Source organism: Leucoraja erinacea, chromosome 4 (genome assembly GCF_028641065.1).
Source record: "Leucoraja erinacea ecotype New England chromosome 4, Leri_hhj_1, whole genome shotgun sequence".
In the NCBI taxonomy this organism is placed as follows: domain Eukaryota; kingdom Metazoa; phylum Chordata; class Chondrichthyes; order Rajiformes; family Rajidae; genus Leucoraja; species Leucoraja erinaceus.
Window position 1 is genome coordinate 41,266,811 of NC_073380.1, and position 22,108 is coordinate 41,288,918.

A 22,108-nucleotide genomic window follows, 5' to 3' on the forward strand; every position below is an offset into this window, starting at 1 on the left:
TGTCTATTCCGGCAGCTTTCAGCACCTGTTTGAGCCACCGTGAAATGGTTTGGCTCGCTACCCGTCCATGAGGTTTCTTGTGGCTGACCCATAAGGCTTTTTCACTCCCTCTGAGATTGTGGGTTGTGTCTAGGTATTGTTGTAGATGGGTCACGACACACAACCTTGGATCTGGTGGGTAGGCCCGGAATCCCACCGGTGGATTGGGCGTTCCTGGCCTGCTTTGTTTTACCAGACCTAGAATAATGAACGTAATCTGGTCTGGGGTGATCACCATGTTGTCCAGTCTTAGTTTGTGCAGCGACTGGACCCTCTGAGCGGATACGAGTGCCATTAGCATGAGCGTTTTTAATGTAGATTGCTCGAGGCTGAGGGATCTAGCTGGTGGCCATCCCCTGAGGTATGTCAATACCACACTGATATCCCAAACATGGGTATACCTGGGTTTTGGGGGCTTAATATTAAAAATGCCCTTCATGAGTTTTACCACCAGTGGATGGGATCCCATGGCCTGCTGTCCTGCTGGTTTTAGGTAAGCAGACAGGGCGCTTCGTGCTGTATTGATGGCACTGTAACTGATCCTTTCGTCATGGTGTAGATGGGCCAGGAACTCCAGCACGTCGGTGGTTGTGGCAGTTTCATATGTTGTCCCTGTTTCCTGGCAGTACTTTTCCCATTTTTTGATGTATGTTAAATACTGCTTCCTGGTGGATGTTCGCAGGGATGCCGACTTGGTGGTGATCGTTCGTTCGGATAATCCCAGTCCCTGGTAAGGTCTATTCAAAACCTACAACCCAGGAGTTTGATGTGTTCATGGCATAGGTGGCTTATGCCGGGTACTGGGTGAGTCAACAACCGTGGGTCGCTAAGGAAAACCATAGGTGACTCGACCACCATGTCGTGAAGGACTGGGAACCATGGCTGTGTAGGCCAGTCGGGCACCATCAAAATCCCAGAAACAGAGTCAATCTGTATTTTTCGAAGTACCCGACTGATGAGGCAGAAGGGAGGGAAAGCATAGAAGAAGAAATTTCCCCAATCCAGCGTGAAGGTATCTACCGCTGCTGCCTCTGGGTCTGGTTCCCAAGCCACATACATAGGTAACTGGTGATTCAGTCTTGATGCAAACAAATCGATATCTGGCGTTCCATATTGCTTAATAATTTTAGCAAAGATTTTAGGGTTTAACATCCATTCGATGTTATCATTAAATTTTCGTGACCTGGTGTCTGCCACTGTATTTAGCTTACCTGGTAGATAGGCAGCTGATAACCAAATATGTCTTTCGACACACCATTGCCAGATCATATTGACCAATTTGTCGCATGATAATGATTTTATGCCCCCCATATGGTTAACATAAGCCACCACCGTAGTATTATCAATCTGTAACCGCACATGCACGTGCTGCATTTTAGATGCATATGCTTTTAAACCATAATAGGCGGCCAACATTTCTAGATAATTGATGCCCAGTGTGTGTAGTAAAGATGATTCTGGTTTAGTCCATCTGCCACCTGTGCTGGATATGGAGTTAGTTGCTCCCCAGCCTTGAGCACTGGCATCTGTTTTAATAACTAAAGTAGGGTTGGTGATGATGATAGGGCTGAAACTTTGCCAAACATTCTCTGCCCATTCCTGTAGCTCTGATATAGCTTCAGTGGGTAATTTCATGATTCGGTCATAGTGACCCGAATATCGTTGTAGTGCATGTACCTTTGCTCTTTGTACATTTTGATAGTGCAAAGGTCTGAATTGTGTAGCCGGAATTGCTGCTACAATTATCCCAATTACTCTAGCCACTTGTCGAATAGTTGGTCGTTTGTTGACCATTAAGTTGTTGCATGACTGTGCTAATGCAACCATTTTTTCCCTTGGCAATGTAACAGTCATATGAATTGAGTTGATAGTGAAGCCCAGGTAATCCATGGTAGTAGATGGCTTCAACCTAGATTTATCTGGATGTAGGACGAACCCCAATGTTTCAAGGAGCTGTTTTGTAGCTAATACTGCTGCCACAGCCAATTCCTTCGTTTTTCCTAATATGAGGATATCATCCAGATATGCCATGACTATATGCTTTTGTTTCCTTAGTATTCCCATGGCTACTTTTAGTATTTTTGTGAATAATCTAGGGGCTGAAGTTAGACCATTGGGCAATGCTTTATACTGCCACAGCTGCCCCAACCAGATAAATTTTAGGTATCTGCAATGATCCTTGTGTATGGGTATTAGATAGTAAGCACCTTTAATATCAATGCTTGCCATAAAGTATCCTTTGGAGATCAGTTGTCTGGCAGTAACAAACGTCTCCATCTTGAAATGTATATACTCAACAAATGTATTTAGTGATGTTAAGTCAATGATGATGCGACATCCACCATCTTTTTTAGTTTTAGTGAATATATTCGATACAAATTCCAAAGGTTCATGTTTGGTCTTTTCGATGACCCCCTTTGCAATAAGCCTCTCCAGTTCAGCTTGTCCTTCCCGCTTTTCTTTCTCGGAGGGAGAAAATACCTTTTGGGGCCCATGTTGAACTGGCGGCAACATCTCTGATTTAAATTCAATTGTGTATCCACTAATACTGTTGAGTATATACTTGTTATTTGTGACAGCACCCCATGCTTTTTTGAACAAGTGTAATCGCCCCCCTGTTAGTAGAGCACCCTTGTTCTCTATATGCTGGCAGGAACCAGACCCACCTACCTCCATGGTTATTGTCGTTTTCTCTGCTTTTTCTTGTAGGCTCTGTTTGCCTGATATGCTTGCGCTGTCAGGGGGCGGCGCATTTTCCATGGGGTCCGCTCTGGGCCCTGATCTAAAAAAGACCTTTGGGGGTAGCAATAAGCAGTCCCCGAGCTTTCACCAGTCCCTGGTTGTGGACGTCAACTGGTGGATGCCGAGGGGTGCTGCCGGCTGGGTGTCGGATGCGTTGTCCTGCTCGTTCCCGGGCCTGCCCTCATGAGGCCGAAAGGTTTAGCTGCCTCTTCCATATCCTTCAATCTCTTGTTGAGGTCTTTCCCAAACAGCAGTGCGTCTGTTTCTGCTGTAGGGGTTTTGCATAACCCCGCAAATTTGGGATTGAGGGCAGGTCTTATGTTGTCCCGCCGGAGATTGTTAATCTTGAATTGTGTGTTGCACATCAGTGCTAACACATCCTGTTGGCAGGTATCCATATCTATGTGTTCCGTGGAACGAGCAAAGGCCGTGATGGCCGACGTCAGGAGCCTTAGGATCCGCTGCAGTTTTAATTCCTGGTTCCGAATCTGTTGCCCCAGCTGCCTCCAAATTTGATTATTCACACTCTTTACCTTGAGTGCCTCACAGTTATCTGGTGCTGTGTATTCCTCCAAGGCTTCCAAAAGGACTTTCTCCTGTAAGGCTTTGTTGGAGAGGTGGTTTATGCTGGCTGCCATCTTTGGTTCCAGCGATCTTCCTGCGCGTGGGGTTGCCGCATAGCGGTCCACGACACCCAGCAGCTCTTCGTGCTCCTGCTCCCCTTGCATACTCCCGCACTCGTCCGCCAGCCCCTGTTCCAGACCAGCCCAGCCCTGGTCACCTGTGCTAGCCTCTAATATTGAGGGAGCAGAGGGCAGTGCACAAGACACTGTAGAGGAGGCAACTGACCTACCTCCGTGAGAACGCTCTTGCTGCGTATCTCGGTGGAGTATTAGCTCCAGGAGCTGTTGAATACAGCTCAGGCGGCTGTCTCTTCTCCTTTTTGGTGGAGACATTTCCCCTTCCGACGAATCGGAAATGACCGGCCGGCTTGTTTTTCTGGTGGCTTTCCTCCCTGTCCGCTGTTCAGGTATTAGCGGCACTGGGCTTGGCTCGGCCTCGGGGATAGAGGAGCGCTCGAAGAGCGGTCCTGCCGCCTGTGGTTGCCGCCCTGATATTGAACCCTCCTCTGGTGGAGTCGGGAAGGGGGCAGTTTTCTTTGAGAGTCGTTTTTGACGTGAACTCATTTTGTCGCAGTCAACTCTCCTTCCGTGAATTTTTTCTCCTGTTGAACATACTCACCTGACGGTCCGTGTTTTAAACTGCAGCTGGAGAGCCTGACTCCAGCTGCCGCCGCTGTTGCACTGCTGGCGTTAATGCCGTGCCTGCGCACTGAGCGTAGTTCACGTAGTCACTCACGTGACTCCGAAGTAAAATTAGTTATTCCCACAGACTAGAGAATTTGCACCATCTCCCTTGGGGTGCAGCATAATTGGGAGATTGCGCCACAGACAAAGAACAGAGCAAACTGTAATGTTGTAGTCCGGTCTCTGCAAGAAGTCTTATCCATCCAAACAAATCTGCTGCGTTAGCCTGGGTGGGAAACTAAGCATAAAGCAACGGCTGTTCAGTAAGGACTGAAATATGCCACATGTTACTGCTCATGTCCAATCACAGAGCAAGCCAAGGACTGCTTTACGGAGTCCACCATTGTTATTGTAACAGGAGATCACTAGATCACTGCAATATATCAGTGTTAGATAAGGGGAAGCACAGACTCTTTCCTGATATGCATTCCTGCCCCACAGTTTTTGCCACAATCACACCCAGAGGCAAAGGAAAATGCAGCCCATTATATGTAATTTGATGTCTATCTGCACGGAAATCTTCTCATCCATAAGGATCAATGAACAAAGAAGTGAACTTTAATTTAGACTTTAGAGATACAGTGTGGAAACAGGTCCTTCGACCCACCAAGTCCACACCGACCAGCGATCACCCTGTACACTGGCACTATCCTACACACTAGGGACAATTTACAATTTTTACCAAAGCCAATTAACCTACAATCCTGTACACCTTTGGAGTGTGGGAGGAAACTGTAACACCCGGAGGAATCCCACATAGTTACAGGGAGCACATACAGACAGCAACCATAGTCAAGATCGACTCTGAGTCTCTGGCGCTGTAAGGCAGCAACCTATTGCTGCACCACTGTGCTGTGACATTAGTACAGCCAGCATCTCTGGAGAACATAAATAGGTGATGTTTCAGGTCTTGACCCGAAGCATCACCTATCCATGTTCCCAAGAGTTACTCCAGCACTTTGTGTCAATTTAATCATCTACACTCCTGATGTTTACATGGAACAATGCAGATCAGGAACAGGCTCTTTGGTTCACAATGATCATATTGACCACATCAGGTTAAACTAACCTCATCTGCCTGCACGTAATCCATATCCTTCCATTCGCTGCATATCCCTTTGCCTTGCTAAAAGCATCTTAAATGCCACTCTGCCTTCTGCCTCCACCACATCCCTGGCAGTGGGATTCAAGCACCCACAACTCTCTGTATTTTAAAAAAACTTTCCCCGCACATCTCTTTAATTTTGCCTCTCACACCTTAACATTATGCCATCTAGTATTTGATTAGAGCTTCCATCCTCACATCCCCATTGTTTTGTACATCTGGCTCATATCAGGCATTATCCAGCATATGTTGTGGAGTCAACTAACTGGAATTTGGCATTTCAGTTGGCTGCCTTTTGCTATGAGTGCCTGAAATGATTGAAAGGGGAAGAGATAGATCATTAAGTTTGTCACAGTACACTCTTCTCTGGTTAGCTCATGTGACACCACTTCATGCGAGCAACCAAAAAGTTGGTAGCGGGCCAGATTTTATCATGACTGGTGAAAGAATGACATTTGGCTCTCAAACAAGTTTATATTGCTGCTCATTCGGATTTCATGTGGTTTTTTTTTAGCAGAAACTCACTGTTCTCGATTCTTAAGAGTCATAGAATTCAGATACAAGCTGACATATTGAATCATCGAAGATTCAAGCCCTTTGGTCCAACATAAGTCATGTATGCCATCCATCAATTATCCTACACAAATCCCGTTTATCAGCACTTGGTCCATAGTTTTCCATTCCTTGGCCATTAAAATGCATATCTAGATTGAGTTAGAGTTTAGATTATTGTCACGTGTACCGAGGTACAGTGGAAAGCTTTTATTGCGTGCTAACCAGGCAGCAGAAAGACAATACATCATTACAATTGAGCCATCCATAGTGTACAGATACATGATAAAGGGAATAATGTTTAGTGCAAGATAAAGCCAGTAAAGTCTGATCAAAAATAGAGCTAGTCTGAGGGTTTCCAATGAGATAGGTAATAATTCAGGACTGCTCTCTAGTTGTTCATGGGGTGGTTCAGTTGTCTGATATTAAGAGAGAAACATTTTTTATCACCCACTTAGGCAGTGTATTCAAAATACTCTCTATCCTCAATGCGAGCAAGTTATTTTTGTCCTTTAATCTCTTACCCCTTAGGTTAAACCTATGTCCTTTACTTTCCAGTATCTTTGTATTGGGGAAACAATTCAACTATTTACGCTGTCTAGGCCCTTCCGAATTTTGTAAACCACTTTCAGTGCCCCCCTTCACTGAGCCGCCTCTATTTGAAGGAATATAAACCCCTCCTATCCCATCTCTCCACATTGCTGAAAATCACCATCACAGGCAAAAACCTGGTGAATCCCATTGGGATAACCTTCATATGGTCACATCTGTGGGTGTGTTGAATTACAACAGACAAACACATTCCAGAAGTAGTACTCAAGCAATTAAACTATTTTGCAGATCAGAAATGCAGACGTCCTCTGGGTACGACTAAACCAATATTTTGCAAAGCTATACCAGAACCTTCCTGCTTATATAACCAGTGACTACTAATGAAGGCACATATTTGTGCATCTTTTTATCCAACATTTACGAGGATGTTGCCAGGATTAGTCTGAGCTGTAGGGAGAGATTGAGTAGGCTGGGTCTCTATTCCTTGGAGTGCAGGAGGATGAGGGGTGATCTTCTCTATTCCTTGGAATGCAGGAGGATGAGGGGTAATCTGAGGTGTATAAAATCACGAGAGGAATAGATCGGGTAGATGCATGAATCTTTAGTGGAATCGAGGACTAGAGAAGAGAGGTTCAAGGTAAAGAGGAAAAGATTTAATAGGAATCTGAGGGGTAACCTTTTCACACAAAGCATGGTAGGTGTATGGAACAAGCTGCCAGAGGGGGTAGTTGAGGCGAGGACTATCCAAACATTTAAGAAACAGTAAGACAGGTACATGGATAGGACAGGTTTGGAGGGATCTGGACCAAGCACAGGCAGGTGGGACTAGTGTAGCTGGGACATGTTAGCCTCGGCATCAGTCGCAGGTTGGAGGCCGTCAGCTCTGCCATTTAGATGATCGGCCATGATCATATTGAATGGCTGCACCTATTTTTCTGTTTTCAATGTTAGAGTTACCTATTTTGTTCTTCATATCCATGTGAGTTGTACCAACAGCATTAATTAAATTATTTTGGCATCAGGTAAGGAGACTCTTGTATTTATTAACATGGACTTTGGGAGCTCCAACTTGTTTGCAGGCTGCAAACTTTAACATTGTGGAGCTCGGGTTCCCTGGTTAGAGGCCGAATTCGGGAGCTCCAAGCCGCAGGAGCTTCGACCGCCCCGACACGGGAGCTTTGTTTGTCCCGACACGGGGGCTTTAATCGCCAGCTGCGGCAACTTTGATCTTCCTGACTGTGGATGGTTCAACTGCCCCGACCGCAGGAGAATAAGAGGAGGAAGATTAGACTTTATTGCCTTCCATCATAGTGAGGAATGTGGGGGAACCACGGTGGTGGATGTTTATGTTAACTTTTATGTAGTTGTGTGTCTTGTTTTTTTTTAGTATGGCTGAATGGTAATTCGAGTTTCACTATCCTTAATTGGTACACATGACAATAAGCAGGCCTTTGAACCTTTGATTGATGGAATATGATTTCTCTACTTTGACACAGAAAACAGCTTCTCCAGAGTTGGAACCTGGTTGTGTTACAGTAAATCAGCTCCACCAGTCAGCTGTCTGAAAGAGTAAAGCCCTCAGATGGACACACTAATGTAACAGAGGACTAATCAGTCACTCAGAAAGATTCAACGTAATTCCTTTGTTTTCATATGCTACTTAATTATGAGGCAGAGGGCGCAGTATAATTTTTGATTTGGAACATGCTGATGACGAGCCAGCAAACCCATAGAAGGGTGCCAACATGGTTCTGTGCACATCTCAAGGTGTCAAGGATATCCATGCCTCTGATTCCAATACAAAAATCAGGAATATGTCAGATGAAATCTATGGAGCTGATCGTGGACTTTAGGAGGGCACATCATCCGCGACATACACACCATTGAGGATAAACAGGGATACTGTGGATAGGGTGAAATACCTGGGAGTCCACATCTCTTAGGATATGACATGGACATCACACGCTGCAGCACTCGTGAGTAAGGCAAGGCAGAGCCTTTCCTACCTCAGGCAATTGAGGAAATTCAGAGTGTCTCCGAGGATCCTCCAGTGCTTCTACTCAGTGGCTGTGGAAAGCATCTTGTCCGGAAATATTACAATCTGGTTTGACATGACTTCAGAATTAAGGGACAGATGTTTAGGGGTAATATGAGGGGGAACTTCTTTACTCGGAGAGTGGTAGCGGTGTGGAATGAGCTTCCAGTGGAAGTGGTGGAGGCAGGTTCATTGGTATCATTTAAAAATAAATTGGATAGGCATATGGATGAGAAGGGAATGGAGGGTTATGATATGAGTGCAGGCAGGTGGGACTAAAAAAAAGTTGTTCGGCACGGACTTGTAGGGCCGAGATGGCCTGTTTCCGTGCTGTAATTGTTATATGGTTATAACATTAGCCAACTCCGAAACACGAAGCACTGAGCATCGGGATCAAGACATCACAGACAACTGGCCTCAGTTCCCTGCTCACACCTGGCAGTGCTTTCTGTCTGAACTAGGGGCAACAGAGCGTTTTTGAAAGTGGGGAGGCTGAGTGATCACTGATCACTGGCCTTGGGAGTACCTGGCGAGGGAGTGGAGAAAACGAGTGGGGGGAGGGTGTGGACATTTCGAAATTTGATGTATTAAAATCATGTTTTAGTGCATTGTGGAGGCATGATTTCAATGTTTTTTGTTTAAAGGATTTTTAAGAGGTAACTTTTTAAGTGGTAACTTTTTCCACACCAAGGGTTGTGGGTGTATGGAACAAGCTGCCAGAGGAGGTCGTTGAGGCAGGGACTATCCCAACATTTAAGAAACAGATAGAATGATACATGGATAGGACAGGTTTTTAGGGATATGGACCAAAAGCAGGTTGTGTAGCTGGGACACGTTGGCGGGTGTGGGCAAGTTGCGACGAAGGGCCTGTTTTCACACTGTATCACTCTATGACTACATTATACCTCCACCGTGCATGAATGCTTCAAAATCAAGTGGTCGAGTTTTATTGCCATATACTCAAGCTTAGAAAAATAGAAAATAGGTGCAGGAATAGACCATTTGGCCTTCGAGCCAGCACTGCTATTCAATATGATCATGGCTGCATCTAAAATCAGTACCTCTTTCCTGTTTTTTCCCCATATCCCTTGATTTTGTTAGCCCCAAGAGCTAAATGTAACTCTCTCTTGAAAACATCCAGTGAATTGGTCTCCACTGCCTGTGGCAGAGAATTCCACAGATTCACAACTCTGCATGAAGAAAGTTTGTCCTCATCTCAGTCCTATCTGGCCTACCCTTTATTCTTAAACTGTGACCCCCTGGTTCTGAACTCCCCCAACATTGGGAACATTTTTTCTGCAGTTACAGTAAGTTAAAATCTAGCAGGCAAGCAGGATGCTTTCTCCAACCACCCCCATTTGAAGGCCACTATTTTCCACCGTTTCTGCCCAGTGCTTGGTACTTACTTCCAGCAGCCACTGGTTGTCCTCCAGGATGCACCAAGCCGCAGCCTGATCCATGCCTGTCACCTGGGCGAATTCGGCACAGAGACTGTTACGGCAGCAGCACAACGGTTCCGATGCCTCAGATGGCCCAGGACTCTTGCACTGAGGCTGCTCCATGGCCGTAGCTGCAGCGAGCGACTCGCCAGTCCGGCAAACACTCGCTAGCCCAGCAAACACTCGCCAGCCCCGGCTTCCCGTTGCTTCTACTTCCATCCCTCCCTCAGCCCCGGCTCTCCAACACCCGCGGCCCATGCAGTTGATATGAGTATTGAAATTTTCGTTGATCATAGAAACATAGAAACATAGAAATTAGGTGCAGGAGTAGGCCATTCGGCCCTTCGAGCCTGCACCGCCATTTAATATGATCATGGCTGATCATCCAACTCAGTATCCCGTACCTGCCTTTTCTCCATAACCTCTGATCCCCTTGGCCACAAGGGCCACATCTAACTCCCTCTTAAATATAGCCAATGAACTGGCCTCAACTACCCTCTGTGGCAGAGAGTTCCAGAGATTCACCACTCTCTGTGTGAAAAAACGTGAGAACAGAGCGTGAGAATTTGGTGAAATGCGTGATTCTCACGCTCAATGCGTGAGAGTTGGCAGCCCTGTTGTACGGCATCATGAATCTTTTTTATTTTTAAGTTACCTGGTGGTACGGTGACGCAGCGGCAGAGTTGCTACCTCACTACGCCAGCAACCCAGGTTTGATCCTGACTATGGGTGCTGTGTGCATGGAGTTTGCATGTTCTCCCCGTGACCGCGTGGGTTTTATCTGAGATCTTCAGTTTCCTCACACACTCTAAACTCTAAACACGTACAGGTTTGTAGGTTAATTGGCTTGGTATTAGTGTAAATTGCCCCTAGTATGTGTAGGATGGTGTTAATGTGCAGGGATTGCTGGGTGGTGCGGAGTCTGTGGGACAAAGGGCCCGTTTCTGCTCTGTATCTGTAAACTAAACTAGTGTTTGACAGCAACTGATGGATAGTGAACTAACCTTTTGTCCATTTTCATTAATGGAATAAAATATTTTGCAGATTTCTCTGAATTAGAGAAAAAAACAATTGACCTGTCTACTTTGCAAATGCCTCCTGCATTAGAAATAGTTTTTTTCTCTAATTCAGAGAAATCTGCAAAATATTCTATTCTACACAATCTCCTTCCTCCCCCCCTAACCCCACATAATCTTCACCCTCCCTTCAATTAATGAATTACCTCCTCCACTCCAATTCCTCCAAGTTCACTTTATAATGATCATTCCTCCAATATTTAATTCCATTGTTTATTTTGATTGATTAAGAACAGACCATATCAGAATAAGGTAATCATGGTAAACAAGAAAAATCTATTGGACAAAACATAACCATAAACATAACTGCTCAATGTGCATTTTATTTTTGGAATCAAATATCCAGAGATCAAATATCGCAATGACATATCTTTTGCAGTAACACTACAAAGATCCTTTGCATCTTTTCATACCTTATTAATGTTCCTATGAACAGCCCATAACTTATTTCAAAAGCATAGGTTGGGACTATTATTCTTGTAAATGTCATTATATCCTCAGCTTGAGGTAGTTACCACTACAGCTGCGCCTGCTGTTCCCTAGAGACTTCAATACAAAGTTTGCACTGTGGAGATTCTCCCAATAATGTATCAGCACAAACCCTTCTGGGAGCTTGAAACAATTCCAGAAGGAAACTAAAGGATTCATTATAAATGTTTTTTTTTGTTAAAACATTTGGTTTTTCATTTTTCTTGTGAGTAAGATGTTGCTGTTTGAGAGACAAAAAACAAAAATGATAACTAAAACAGCTTTGCATTAGTTTCTGCTGAGAACATTGAAATAAAAACGTTTCTTCATTGTTCTTGTGCAGAAGTATCTCCAATTCTGTTCACTGGAGGGGCGTTTCACCAAATGTCTCCTCACCTACACAAGGATCTCCAAAAAACAACCTTATTAATAAATAATTTATGAAATATAGTGTTTACTAATAGGCAATTACTTAGTATGTGTGAGCTGTCTACTTTAATCAGAGCTCCAGGCTTCCAATTTAATGGACCAAAATGTTTCTAACATTTATGAACAAATGGAAATATGTGTTGCATTTATATGAATCCTGATATCATACTGCTTTCATTGGTGTATTGTTAACTCAAAATCCAAGTCGGAATGGGATTCAGGGGAAGGAAAGGACATGGTTATATTTTGGTAACTGTTTAATTTGGTAGCTTTGGAATAAAAAGTTGCTTACATTTTAACATATTATCAATATTTTCCAAATTATTGTTACAATTGAATCCATCATTTTTCGATAGGGAAAAGAATGAGTATTCAGGGCGATTGTATGGCCTGTATATGTAATACTAATGCTTATATATTGTTGGGTGTAATACCTGATTAAGAATACTACCGTATGATCAATGGCTCTCCATGTATATATGGTCATATTGAGCAGGCCTGTAAGAATAAAGCAAACAATAGCCTGTAAGAATAAAGCAAACAAAGATAATATATTGTTTTTCTCTGGGTTTTTTTGAAACGCTAATTATTTGTACCCAGAGAGTGTATCCCAGATAGTGTGCTGATAGAGTGAAATACTTCAATAATTTCTGATTTTTTCAAGTATATTTACATGATACATGATTTTGTTTTGTTTAGAGATACAGGGTGGAAACAGACTCTTCAGCCCACTGAGTCGATGCCGACCACCGATTCCCATACTCTAGTTCTATACTCCACACGAGGAACAATTTACAGAATCCAATTAACCTGCAAATCTGCATAGACAAAAGTGCTGGAGAAACTCAGCGGGTGCAGCAGCATCTATGGAGCGGAGGAAATAGGCAACGTTTCGGGCCAAAACCCTTCTTCATTCTGAAAAGGGGTTTCAGCCCGAAACGTTGCCTATTTCCTTCGCTCCATAGATGCCACTGCACCCGCTGAGTTTCTCCAGCAATTTTGTCTACCTTCGATTTTCTAACATCTGCAGTTCCTTCTTAAACACTACAAATCTGCATGTCTTTGGAATGTGCAAGGAAGTCGGAGTGCTCGGGGAAAACCCACGTGGTCATAGGTAGAATGTACACACTCCATACAGACAGCACCATAAAATAGTCAGGATTGAACCGGGTCTCTGGCACTGTAAGACAACAACTCTTCCGCTGCACTGCTGTGCTGACGCAGAATTACTAAGTAATAAAACAACTCATCCTTTCTGCCAAGTTTTAACCTTAAATGCATGTTGACGCAGCGGCAGAGCTACTGCCTAACAACGCCAGAGACCCTGGTTTGATCCTGACTATAGGTGCTTGTCTGGATGGAGTTTGTATGTTCTCCCCATACCTTGCGTGGGTTTTCACCGAGATCTTCGGTTTATTCCAAAGATTCACAATTGAAATGTTAATTGGCTTAATAGGTTAATTGGCTTAGTATTAATGTAAATTGTCCCCGGTGTGTGTAGGATAGTGTTAGAGTGCGGGGATCGCTGGTTGGTGCGAACTCGGTGGGCCGAGGGGCGTATTTCCGAGCTGTATCTCTAAACTAAACTAAACCAAAGCTAAGTTTATTTTTGCCCATGCATGTGTAACCTCGTGAACCATGACGTGATTTCTCTAAAAAAGGCAGGACATATCCGGAATTGCTGGATCTTTGACCAGAAACTATAATATATTGAGTAGATGATTTTCCAAAGAGGAGAAACTGTGCAGACTAAGCTTATGGTCTCAAGAACTTAGAAAATAAAAATCATAGGTGACCTTGCAAAATTCTTACTGGGCAAATATCAAAATAATTTTCCATTTGCTAGCACGCCTTGACCCAAGGATCACAATCTTAAAATAAGGGTTGGCCATTCAGAAATGCAATGAGAAAAAAAACATTACATTGTCATGAAACATTAGAATTATTTATTAAGAGGCCAGTGAAAGTTCGAGTTAGAAATTGATATATTTTTGGATATCAAGGGAGTTGATGAATGTGGGGTCAGTACAGCAAAGTGGCACAAAGACTGGAGGTGAAGTAGGCATGAGTTATTGACTGGTTTAATCTTGATTTTCTTTCTCCGCTCAAGTATCGTGTGAAATATGCCAGCAGTTATGCATTGCGCAGTTCAATATCAAAATATGTTTTATTATTTCAGGTTGTACCGTACTCCACTGAATATTGATCTTTGGCCTGCACTGATGGTTGAAGATATAATTCCTGGTACAAGAGTTGGACCCGCACTCATGTGCTTGTTAGTAACTCAGTTCAAAAGACTGAGGAATGGTGACAGGTAGGACACTGTTAAAATGAATGTAAAAAACAAGATGTGGCAGTTAAAGAAAGCCATAAAATTATTGTATTGTATACACTTCAAATACTAACCATAGAGTTGAAGTGCTTCTCTGGCATTGCTTATTATAGATCAGATTAAATATAAATTTATTTATAGTTGTTTCTTTTGTTGAGTCACAAAGAGCTATATTCATGGGGGAAAATATTGTTTCCATTTCTTGTATGTGTATGAATTAATATTAGTTAACATGTGGGTCAGAACATCTCACAAAATGTTTTCAGCCCATTTAAATATTCTTATATTCTGTGATTCTTATCAGGATCATAAACATGAAAGAACACAGCAAGGGAACTGGTTCTTGGGCTCTCTATGTCTATGCTGAACACAATGGAAAGATAAACTAAGCTCATCTGCCCGCACATATTCCACATCCCTTCAATGTGGTTATCCAAAAACCTCTTAAAATAATCAGGTCAAATATTTTGTTCTGATGAAAACATCAATCTAAAATGTTAAGTACGCTTCACTCTTCACAGATGCCTGATCTGCTGACTATTTGTAGTAAAGGTTAAAGTAGAAAATAGATGACAAAAGGTTCAGATGGAACTGAGTCTCCAGTTTAACTTGTGTCCATTGCATCAGCTATGAGTGTGAAACACCTCTGACCTGTATCCACCTATCACTCATCAGACTTTGTCCCACCACCACCTCTTTTCCAACTTTCTCTCCGCCCGCCTTGCCCCCATACATCAGTCTGAAGAAGGGTCCTGGCATGCCTATCCATTCCCTCAACAGATGCTGCCTGATCTGCTGAGATAATCCAGCACTTTGTGTTTTTCTCAAGCCATGCTTATTGTCTATCTGTTTATATTGTGATGGTGTATGACAAGCGTCACATTTTTATTGAAGAGAAGGCAAAATGTTATTTGGGGCAAATTCATAGTTGAATTTTCCATACCTATGAGATCAAAGAAAATGCAGTTTGGCTAGATCTGAAGATAACAATTCAGAAGGGAGAGGCTGTGAGGTTAAAAGTGGATCATTAGTGGTTGTAAAGGCATCAAGGATATAGAGTCGTACAGCAAGGATACAGACCCTTTGTTCAGGCCATCAAGTCTACTCCACATTCGGTCCATCAAGTCTACTCCACCATTCAATCATGGCTGATTTATCTTTCCTTCTTAACCACGTTTTCCTGCCTTCTTCCCAAAACCCCTGACACTCATACTCATCAAGAATCTATCTCTGCCTTAAGAATATCCATTGACTTGGCCTCCACAGTCTTCAGTGGCTATTAATTCCACAGATTCACCACCCTCTGAATAAAGATATTCCTCCTTATCTCCTTCATAAAAGAACGTCCTTTAATTTTGAGGCTGTGACCTCTGGTCCTAGACTCTCCCACTGTTGGAAACATCCTCTCCACATCCATTCTATGCAGGCATTTCACCATTCAGTAAATTTAAGTGATTTTTCCCAGCATCCCTCTAAACTCCAGCGAATAATAATAATAATAATAATAATAATAATGATGTATTTTATTTATGGGCGCCTTTCAGGACTCTCAAGGACACCTTACAGATTAAAGCAAGCAAATTACAAACATATAAACAAAATGAAACAGAAACGAAGTAGTAGGAACAGACAACAATGCACAATTTGAAGAGAGAGCAGCGGCAGCTAGTCACGCCAGTGTTCACTCACTTCCGGCAGCCATCTTGGAAACGGAACAATCAAAAACACATTTTAACATGAACATCCACCACATCCTGCACACTCCTCACTGTGATGGAAGGCGAAATAAAGATCAAGTCCTACCCCCAGCTCTTCCTCAGTTGTGGGCCTCGAGCCTCCGTTGATGGGACGATCTTGACTCCCGTAGCCGGCGCATTCAGACCCTCCACGTTGAGGTGATCCGCTCTCGCATCGGGGGAGATGTCAGCTCCCCTGTGCCGGACGATTGAACCTCGCGAAGAACATTAAAACAAAGCTTCTAACAAACTAAAAAAGAACAGACTGCTGGCAGGGCTGCCATCTCCCCGCAGCCACGCCCCCAACATAGAGGTGCAGTGCCGTCAAATGCTCATTATATGTTAATGGACTCATTCCTGGGATCATTCTCGTAGACCTCCTCTGGACTCTCTCCACAGCCAGAATATCCTTCCTCAGATATGGGGCCCAAGATTGCTCACAATACTACAAATGCGGTTTGTCCAGCATTTATATAGCCTCAGCGTTACATCCCTGTTCATGTATTCTTGTCCTCTCGAAATAAATCAACATTGCATTTGCCTTCCTTACTATCAATCCGACTTGCAAATTAACTTTTTGGGAATCCTGCACCAGCACTACCAAGTCCCCTTGCACCTCCGATAAATGAATTCTCTCCCCATGGCGATATATGTAAAAATCATGCTTAATTGTTTGTAAGTTTGGAGGAGGTGATCTGGGTGGAGGTACCAGCAATATCCTCGGAGCTATTTGAAAGGAAAGGCAAAAAAGCCTCAAACTAACTAATTATTGGGAAACAATAGCAAGAGAGTGACTTTGCATATACACAGACACTCCATACAGATTACTTATCCTCAATCTCTTGTGCAAAACAATGTAGTAATAATGATGTAGATGCTTGTTGTACCCAAACTCTGATGTTCAGTTAAAACTGAAGCCATTGCAACTGAACTTTGGAACCTACATTTTTATTTTATTTGATGTTGTGCAATAAACACATAATGAATTGTAGATTTTATCTCCTCGTCTTTCAATAGCTACTTTAAAACCTTCTTGACTCGACATCAAGTCTAGCAAACTCATTGATAACTAATTTGGTCAAATACCGATAACATTTATAATTCTTGTGACCACGACATCATAAGAAATTGAAGAAATCACATGAGCTCTCAATTCTGTTCTGCCTCTCCAAAATATCTTGGATGATGCTTTTACTCAGCACAGCCTTTCCATTAATCCCCATTTTCTTTGAAACATCTAAATTACAAAACTATGGTAGTTTTTGCCTTGAATGTAGTTAACCATTGAGCATCCAAAGCACCTAGGGATAGAAAGGCCCAATGGTTCACAATGGGTGCAGAAATTCCTACACACCAGGTACAAGACCTTTTTTTTTTTTTCAAGTTATCTGTACTTCTGGACTCTTCAGTCAACCCCTCAACATCTATCCTCTCAAAACCTTTCAAATCTTACTTACTTTAAATCTCATTCCTCTAAATTGCAGAGCATACTTGTGTATTCTGCAGAATGTTACTTTCACCCCAGTAAATAAAATAAAAGCTGGTGTACTTTTGAGCTAAAACACCATGCTATAGATAGAAATATGCAGTTCCTATAACCAATTGATCAGATCTGAAGACGTGCAATAATTGATCAGTAATGGTGGTGAACTACTAAGCAGCTAATGGAAGGACAATGGTTCAAGAATATCCATATGCTCAACAATGTCAGGGCCCAGCAACAGAATACTCAGTCAACTCAGGCATTTGCAGCAAGAAGTGAAAAATGGATTATCCATTTTGGCTTCTTCCTTAAGTTCCCATCATCACAAAAGCCCATCTTCATGGGTGCACTTCATGGGTTGCACTTGAACCCGAGGGGGACCAATATCCCGGCGGAGAAATTTGCAAAGGCTACTGGGGAGACTTTAAACTAGAATGGTTGGGGCGAGGGACTCAAATAGAGAAACCTAGTAGACGGAATGGGAGGCAGGAAGCAGAAAAGGGAAGCACTCGGACACAAGAGGAGAAAGAAAAAAAAGGAAATAAACAGAGAATAAGAGACTTATGCACATGTTTCTTACATGTGCATATTTTAATGCTAGGAGCATTGTAAGAAAGGTGGATGAGAGAGTCTGGAAGGACACCTGGAAGTATGATGTTGTGGTGATCAGTGAAACATGGTTGCAGGAGGGCTGTGATTTGAAACTAAATATTCCAGGATTTCGTTGCTTCAGGTGTGATAGAATTGGAGGGGCAAGAGGTGGAGGTGTTGCATTGCTAGTCAGGGAAGATATTACAGCAGTGCTTTGGCAGGATAGATTGGAGGGCTCGTCTAGGAAGGCTATTTGGGTGGAACTGAGAAGAGGGAAAGGTGTAGCAACACTTATAGGGGTGTATTATAGACCGCCAAATGGGGAACGAGAATTGGAAGAGCAAATATGTAAGGAGATAGCAGATATTAGTAGTAAGCACAAGGTAGTGATTGTGGGAGATTTCAACTTTCCACACATAGACTGGGAAACACATTCTGTAAATGGGCTGGATGGTTTGGAGTTTGTAAAATGTGTGCAGGATAGTTTTTTTGAGCAATACATAGAGGTATCTACTAGAGGAGGGGCAGTGCTGGACCTCCTGTTAGGAAATGAGATGGGACAGGTGGCGGAGGTATGCGTTGGGGAGCACTTCGGGTCCAGTGATCACAATACCATTAGTTTCAATATAATTATGGAGAGGGTCAGAACTGGACCTAGGGTTGAAATTTTTGATTGGAGAAAGGCTAACTTTGATGCGATGCGAGATGATTTAAAAGGAGTGAACTGGGACATTTTGTTTTATGGGAAAGATGTAGAAGAGAAATGGAGGACATTTAAATGGGAAATTTTAAGAATACAGAATCTTTATGTTCCTGTTCGGTTGAAAGGAAACAGTAAAAATTGGAAAGAGCCCTGGTTTTCAAGGGAAATTGGACATCTTGTTCGGAAAAAGAGGGAGATCTACAATAATTATAGGCAGCATGAAGTAAATGAGGTGCTTGAGGAGTATAAGGAATGTAAAAAGAATCTTAAGAAAGAAATTAGAAAAGCTAAAAGAAGATATGAGGTTGCTTTGGCAAGTAAGGTGAAAGTAAATCCAAAGGGTTTCTACAGCTATATTAATAGCAAAAGGATAACGAGGGATAAAATTGGTCCATTGGAGAGACAGAGTGGATAGCTATCTGCAGAGCCAAAAGAGATGGGGGAGGTATTGAACAATTTTTTTTTCTTCGGTATTCACCAAGGAGAAGGATATTGAATTATGTGAGGTAAGGGAAACTAGTAGAGCAGCTATGGATACTATGAGGTTCAAAGTAAAAGAAGTACTGACACTTTTGAAAAATATAAAAGTGGACAAGTCTCCAGGTCCTGACATGATATTCCCTAGGACATTGAGGGAAGTTAGTGTAGAAATAGCCGGGGCTATGACAGAAATATTTCAAATGTCATTAGAAACGGGAATAGACCCCGAGGATTGGCGTACTGCGCATGTTGTTCCATTGTCTAAAAAGGGTTCTAAGAGTAAACCTAGCAATTATAGACCTGATAGTTTGACTTCAGTGGTGGGCAAATTAATGGAAAAGATACTTAGAGATAATATATATAAGCATCTGGATAAACAGGGTCTGATTAGGAACAGTCAACATGGATTTGTGCCTGGAAGGTCATGTTTGACTAATCTTCTTGAATTGTTTGAAGAGGTTACTAGGGAAATTGACGAGGGTAAAGCAGTAGATGTTGTCTATATGGACTTTAGTAAGGCCTTTGACAAGGTTCCTCATGGAAGGTTGGTTAAGAAGGTTCAACTGTTGGGTATAAATGCAGGAATAGCAAGATGGATTCAACAGTGGCTGAATGGGAGAAGCCAGAGGGTAATGGTGGATGGCTGTTTATCGGGTTGGAGGCAGGTGACTAGTGGGGTGCCTCAGGGATCTGTGTTGGGTCCTTTGTTGTTTGTTATGTACATCAATGATCTGGATGAAGGTGTGGTAAATTGGATTAGTAAGTATGCAGATGATACCAAGATAGGGGGTGTTGTGGATAATGAAGAGGATTTCCAAAGTCTACAGAGTGATTTAGGCCATTTGGAACAATGGGCTGAAAGATGGCAGATGGAGTTTAATGCTGATAAATGTGAGGTGCTACACCTTGGCAGGACAAATCAAAATAGGACGTACATGGTAAATGGTAGGGAATTGAAGAATGCAGGTGAACAGAGGGATCTGGGAATAACTGTGTACAGTTCCCTGAAAGAGGAATCTCATGTAGATAGGGTGGTAAAGAAAGCTTTTGGTGTGCTGGCCTTTATAAATCAGAGCATTGAGTATAGAAGTTGGGATGTAATGTTAAAATTGTACAAAGCATTGGTGAGGCCAATTCTGGAGTGTGGTGTACAATTTTGGTCGCCCAATTATAGGAAGGATGTCAACAAAATAGAGAGAGTACAGAGGAGATTTACTAGAATGTTGTCTGGGTTTCAACAACTAAGTTACAGAGATAGGTTGAATAAGTTAGGTCTTTATTCTCTGGAGCGCAGAAGGTTAAGGGGGGACTTGATAGAGGTCTTTAAAATGATGAGAGGGATAGACAGAGTTGATGTGGACAAGCTTTTCCCTTTGAAAATAGGGAAGATTCAAACAAGAGGACATGACTTAAGAATTAAGGGACAGAAGTTTAGGGGTAATATGAGGGGGGAACTTCTTTACTCAGAGAGTGGTTGCGGTGTGGAATGAGCTTCCAGTGGAAGTGATGGAGGCAGGTTCGTTGGTATCATTTAAAAATAAATTGGATAGGCATATGGATGAGAAGGGAATGGAGGGTTATGGTATGAGTGCAGGCAGGTGGGACTAAGGGAAAAAAAGTTGTTCGGCACGGACTTGTAGGGCCGACATGGCCTGTTTCCGTGCTGTAATTGTTATATGGTTATACTATACGGTTCATCCAATATTATTAATGTTACATCATATTGAAAAAAATAGTTGAGAGCACAGGAGACAGCAAACCAATAGGACTGTAAAACATACCAACTGTTGTGCTGTACTATTTTCTCCTTCAAACAAGTTACTTCAGTACAGCTACCACATTGGCAGATACTCGACAATTTGGAAAGTAGCCTGATAGTCTTTTCTGCAAGAGATAGAACAGATCTAAACTCGATAATTCTCACCCAATGAATTTACTACCATCAAACAGCAAAGTCGTTGCAAATATAAGCAACTATGCTGCTAACTGTTATTATACAATTTTCCTGCTCACCAATACTTATTTTTGGTTTCACCAGGATGATTAAGTTCCAATATTTACTATAATATAACCAGAACTAAATCCCAGATATACTAATGACGACAAATGTCCTCATGGCATCATTTAACCAGTGTGGCTTTGGAGAATGAAGCCCATCTGCAGTTAATGGGTCTCAAGGGGAAAACACTTCAAAGGCGGGCATCTAAATTAGTTTTGAGTGGAAAAGACTGTCATCTCAATCACTCAAGCTTCATAATTGTGTTCAAATACTGTTGCTTTCAATTATAATTGGATGATGGTGTGCAATCTGCCAAGTCTATAGCTGTATAATTGCAAACATTCACCACCCTCCCATGTCCCAGTATATTAGAATTAACATGGGCATTCCTGACTCCTAATCTCACCATACTGTCTTCTTGCATCGCATCTTTCTGCAGTGTCTTTCCCTCGCATGGTCCAGCTTCAATCTATTGTGCATTATTGTCTCCCCCTCAATCTGGATTACATTTTTATTATTTTTAATAAAATATAATGAACTCTTTCATGAAATTATTCATTATGCTTTATTTTCTCTTGGCTTGTTTGGGCTAGCTAAATTCAAGTCAGCTTTATATTTTGGGCTTGATCCATGCTAATTTTTATTGAATACATTTGTGAATAAATATTTAAAACAAATCTTTTCCAAATCTATATTACTAAAAGTCTGATCTTGACCGCTTTGGCCCACTGTGGTGCGATTTCCGAGAGAACGCCGCCACCTACGGCCGTCATTTTTGGACACTTCGCTCAGAGACCCACTCCGCCTTCCTGGATCAGAGGATTTTACCCATCAATGAAAAATCAGAGATATATTAATGTTTAAAAAAAAATCCCCATTCTCTCTGCTGCCCCCGCTGGCGGCAGGGGGAGGGCCTGTAAAACCCGCAAATGTCATGCCTCAGTCATTCTCTGTAGAGCCAGGAAGCGAGAGGGTCACGGCTCTCTAAGCTGCGAATAACACTGAACGCACGTCTACTCCGCGGTGAGTCCCTTCGATGC

The 22,108-nt window shown here is 42.6% G+C and overlaps 1 protein-coding gene across 3 annotated transcripts in view; it reads left to right on the forward strand.

Moving 5' to 3' along the window:
• LOC129696308 (peroxidasin homolog) overlaps window positions 1-22,108 on the forward strand; it is a 481,759-nt gene that overhangs the window by 407,198 nt on the left and 52,453 nt on the right. For all 3 annotated transcript variants that reach the window (XM_055634092.1, XM_055634091.1, XM_055634090.1), the window contains one exon: window positions 13,924-14,058. In XM_055634092.1, the coding sequence (XP_055490067.1) occupies window positions 13,924-14,058 (135 nt within the window). The remainder of the gene's footprint in view (window positions 1-13,923; window positions 14,059-22,108) is intronic.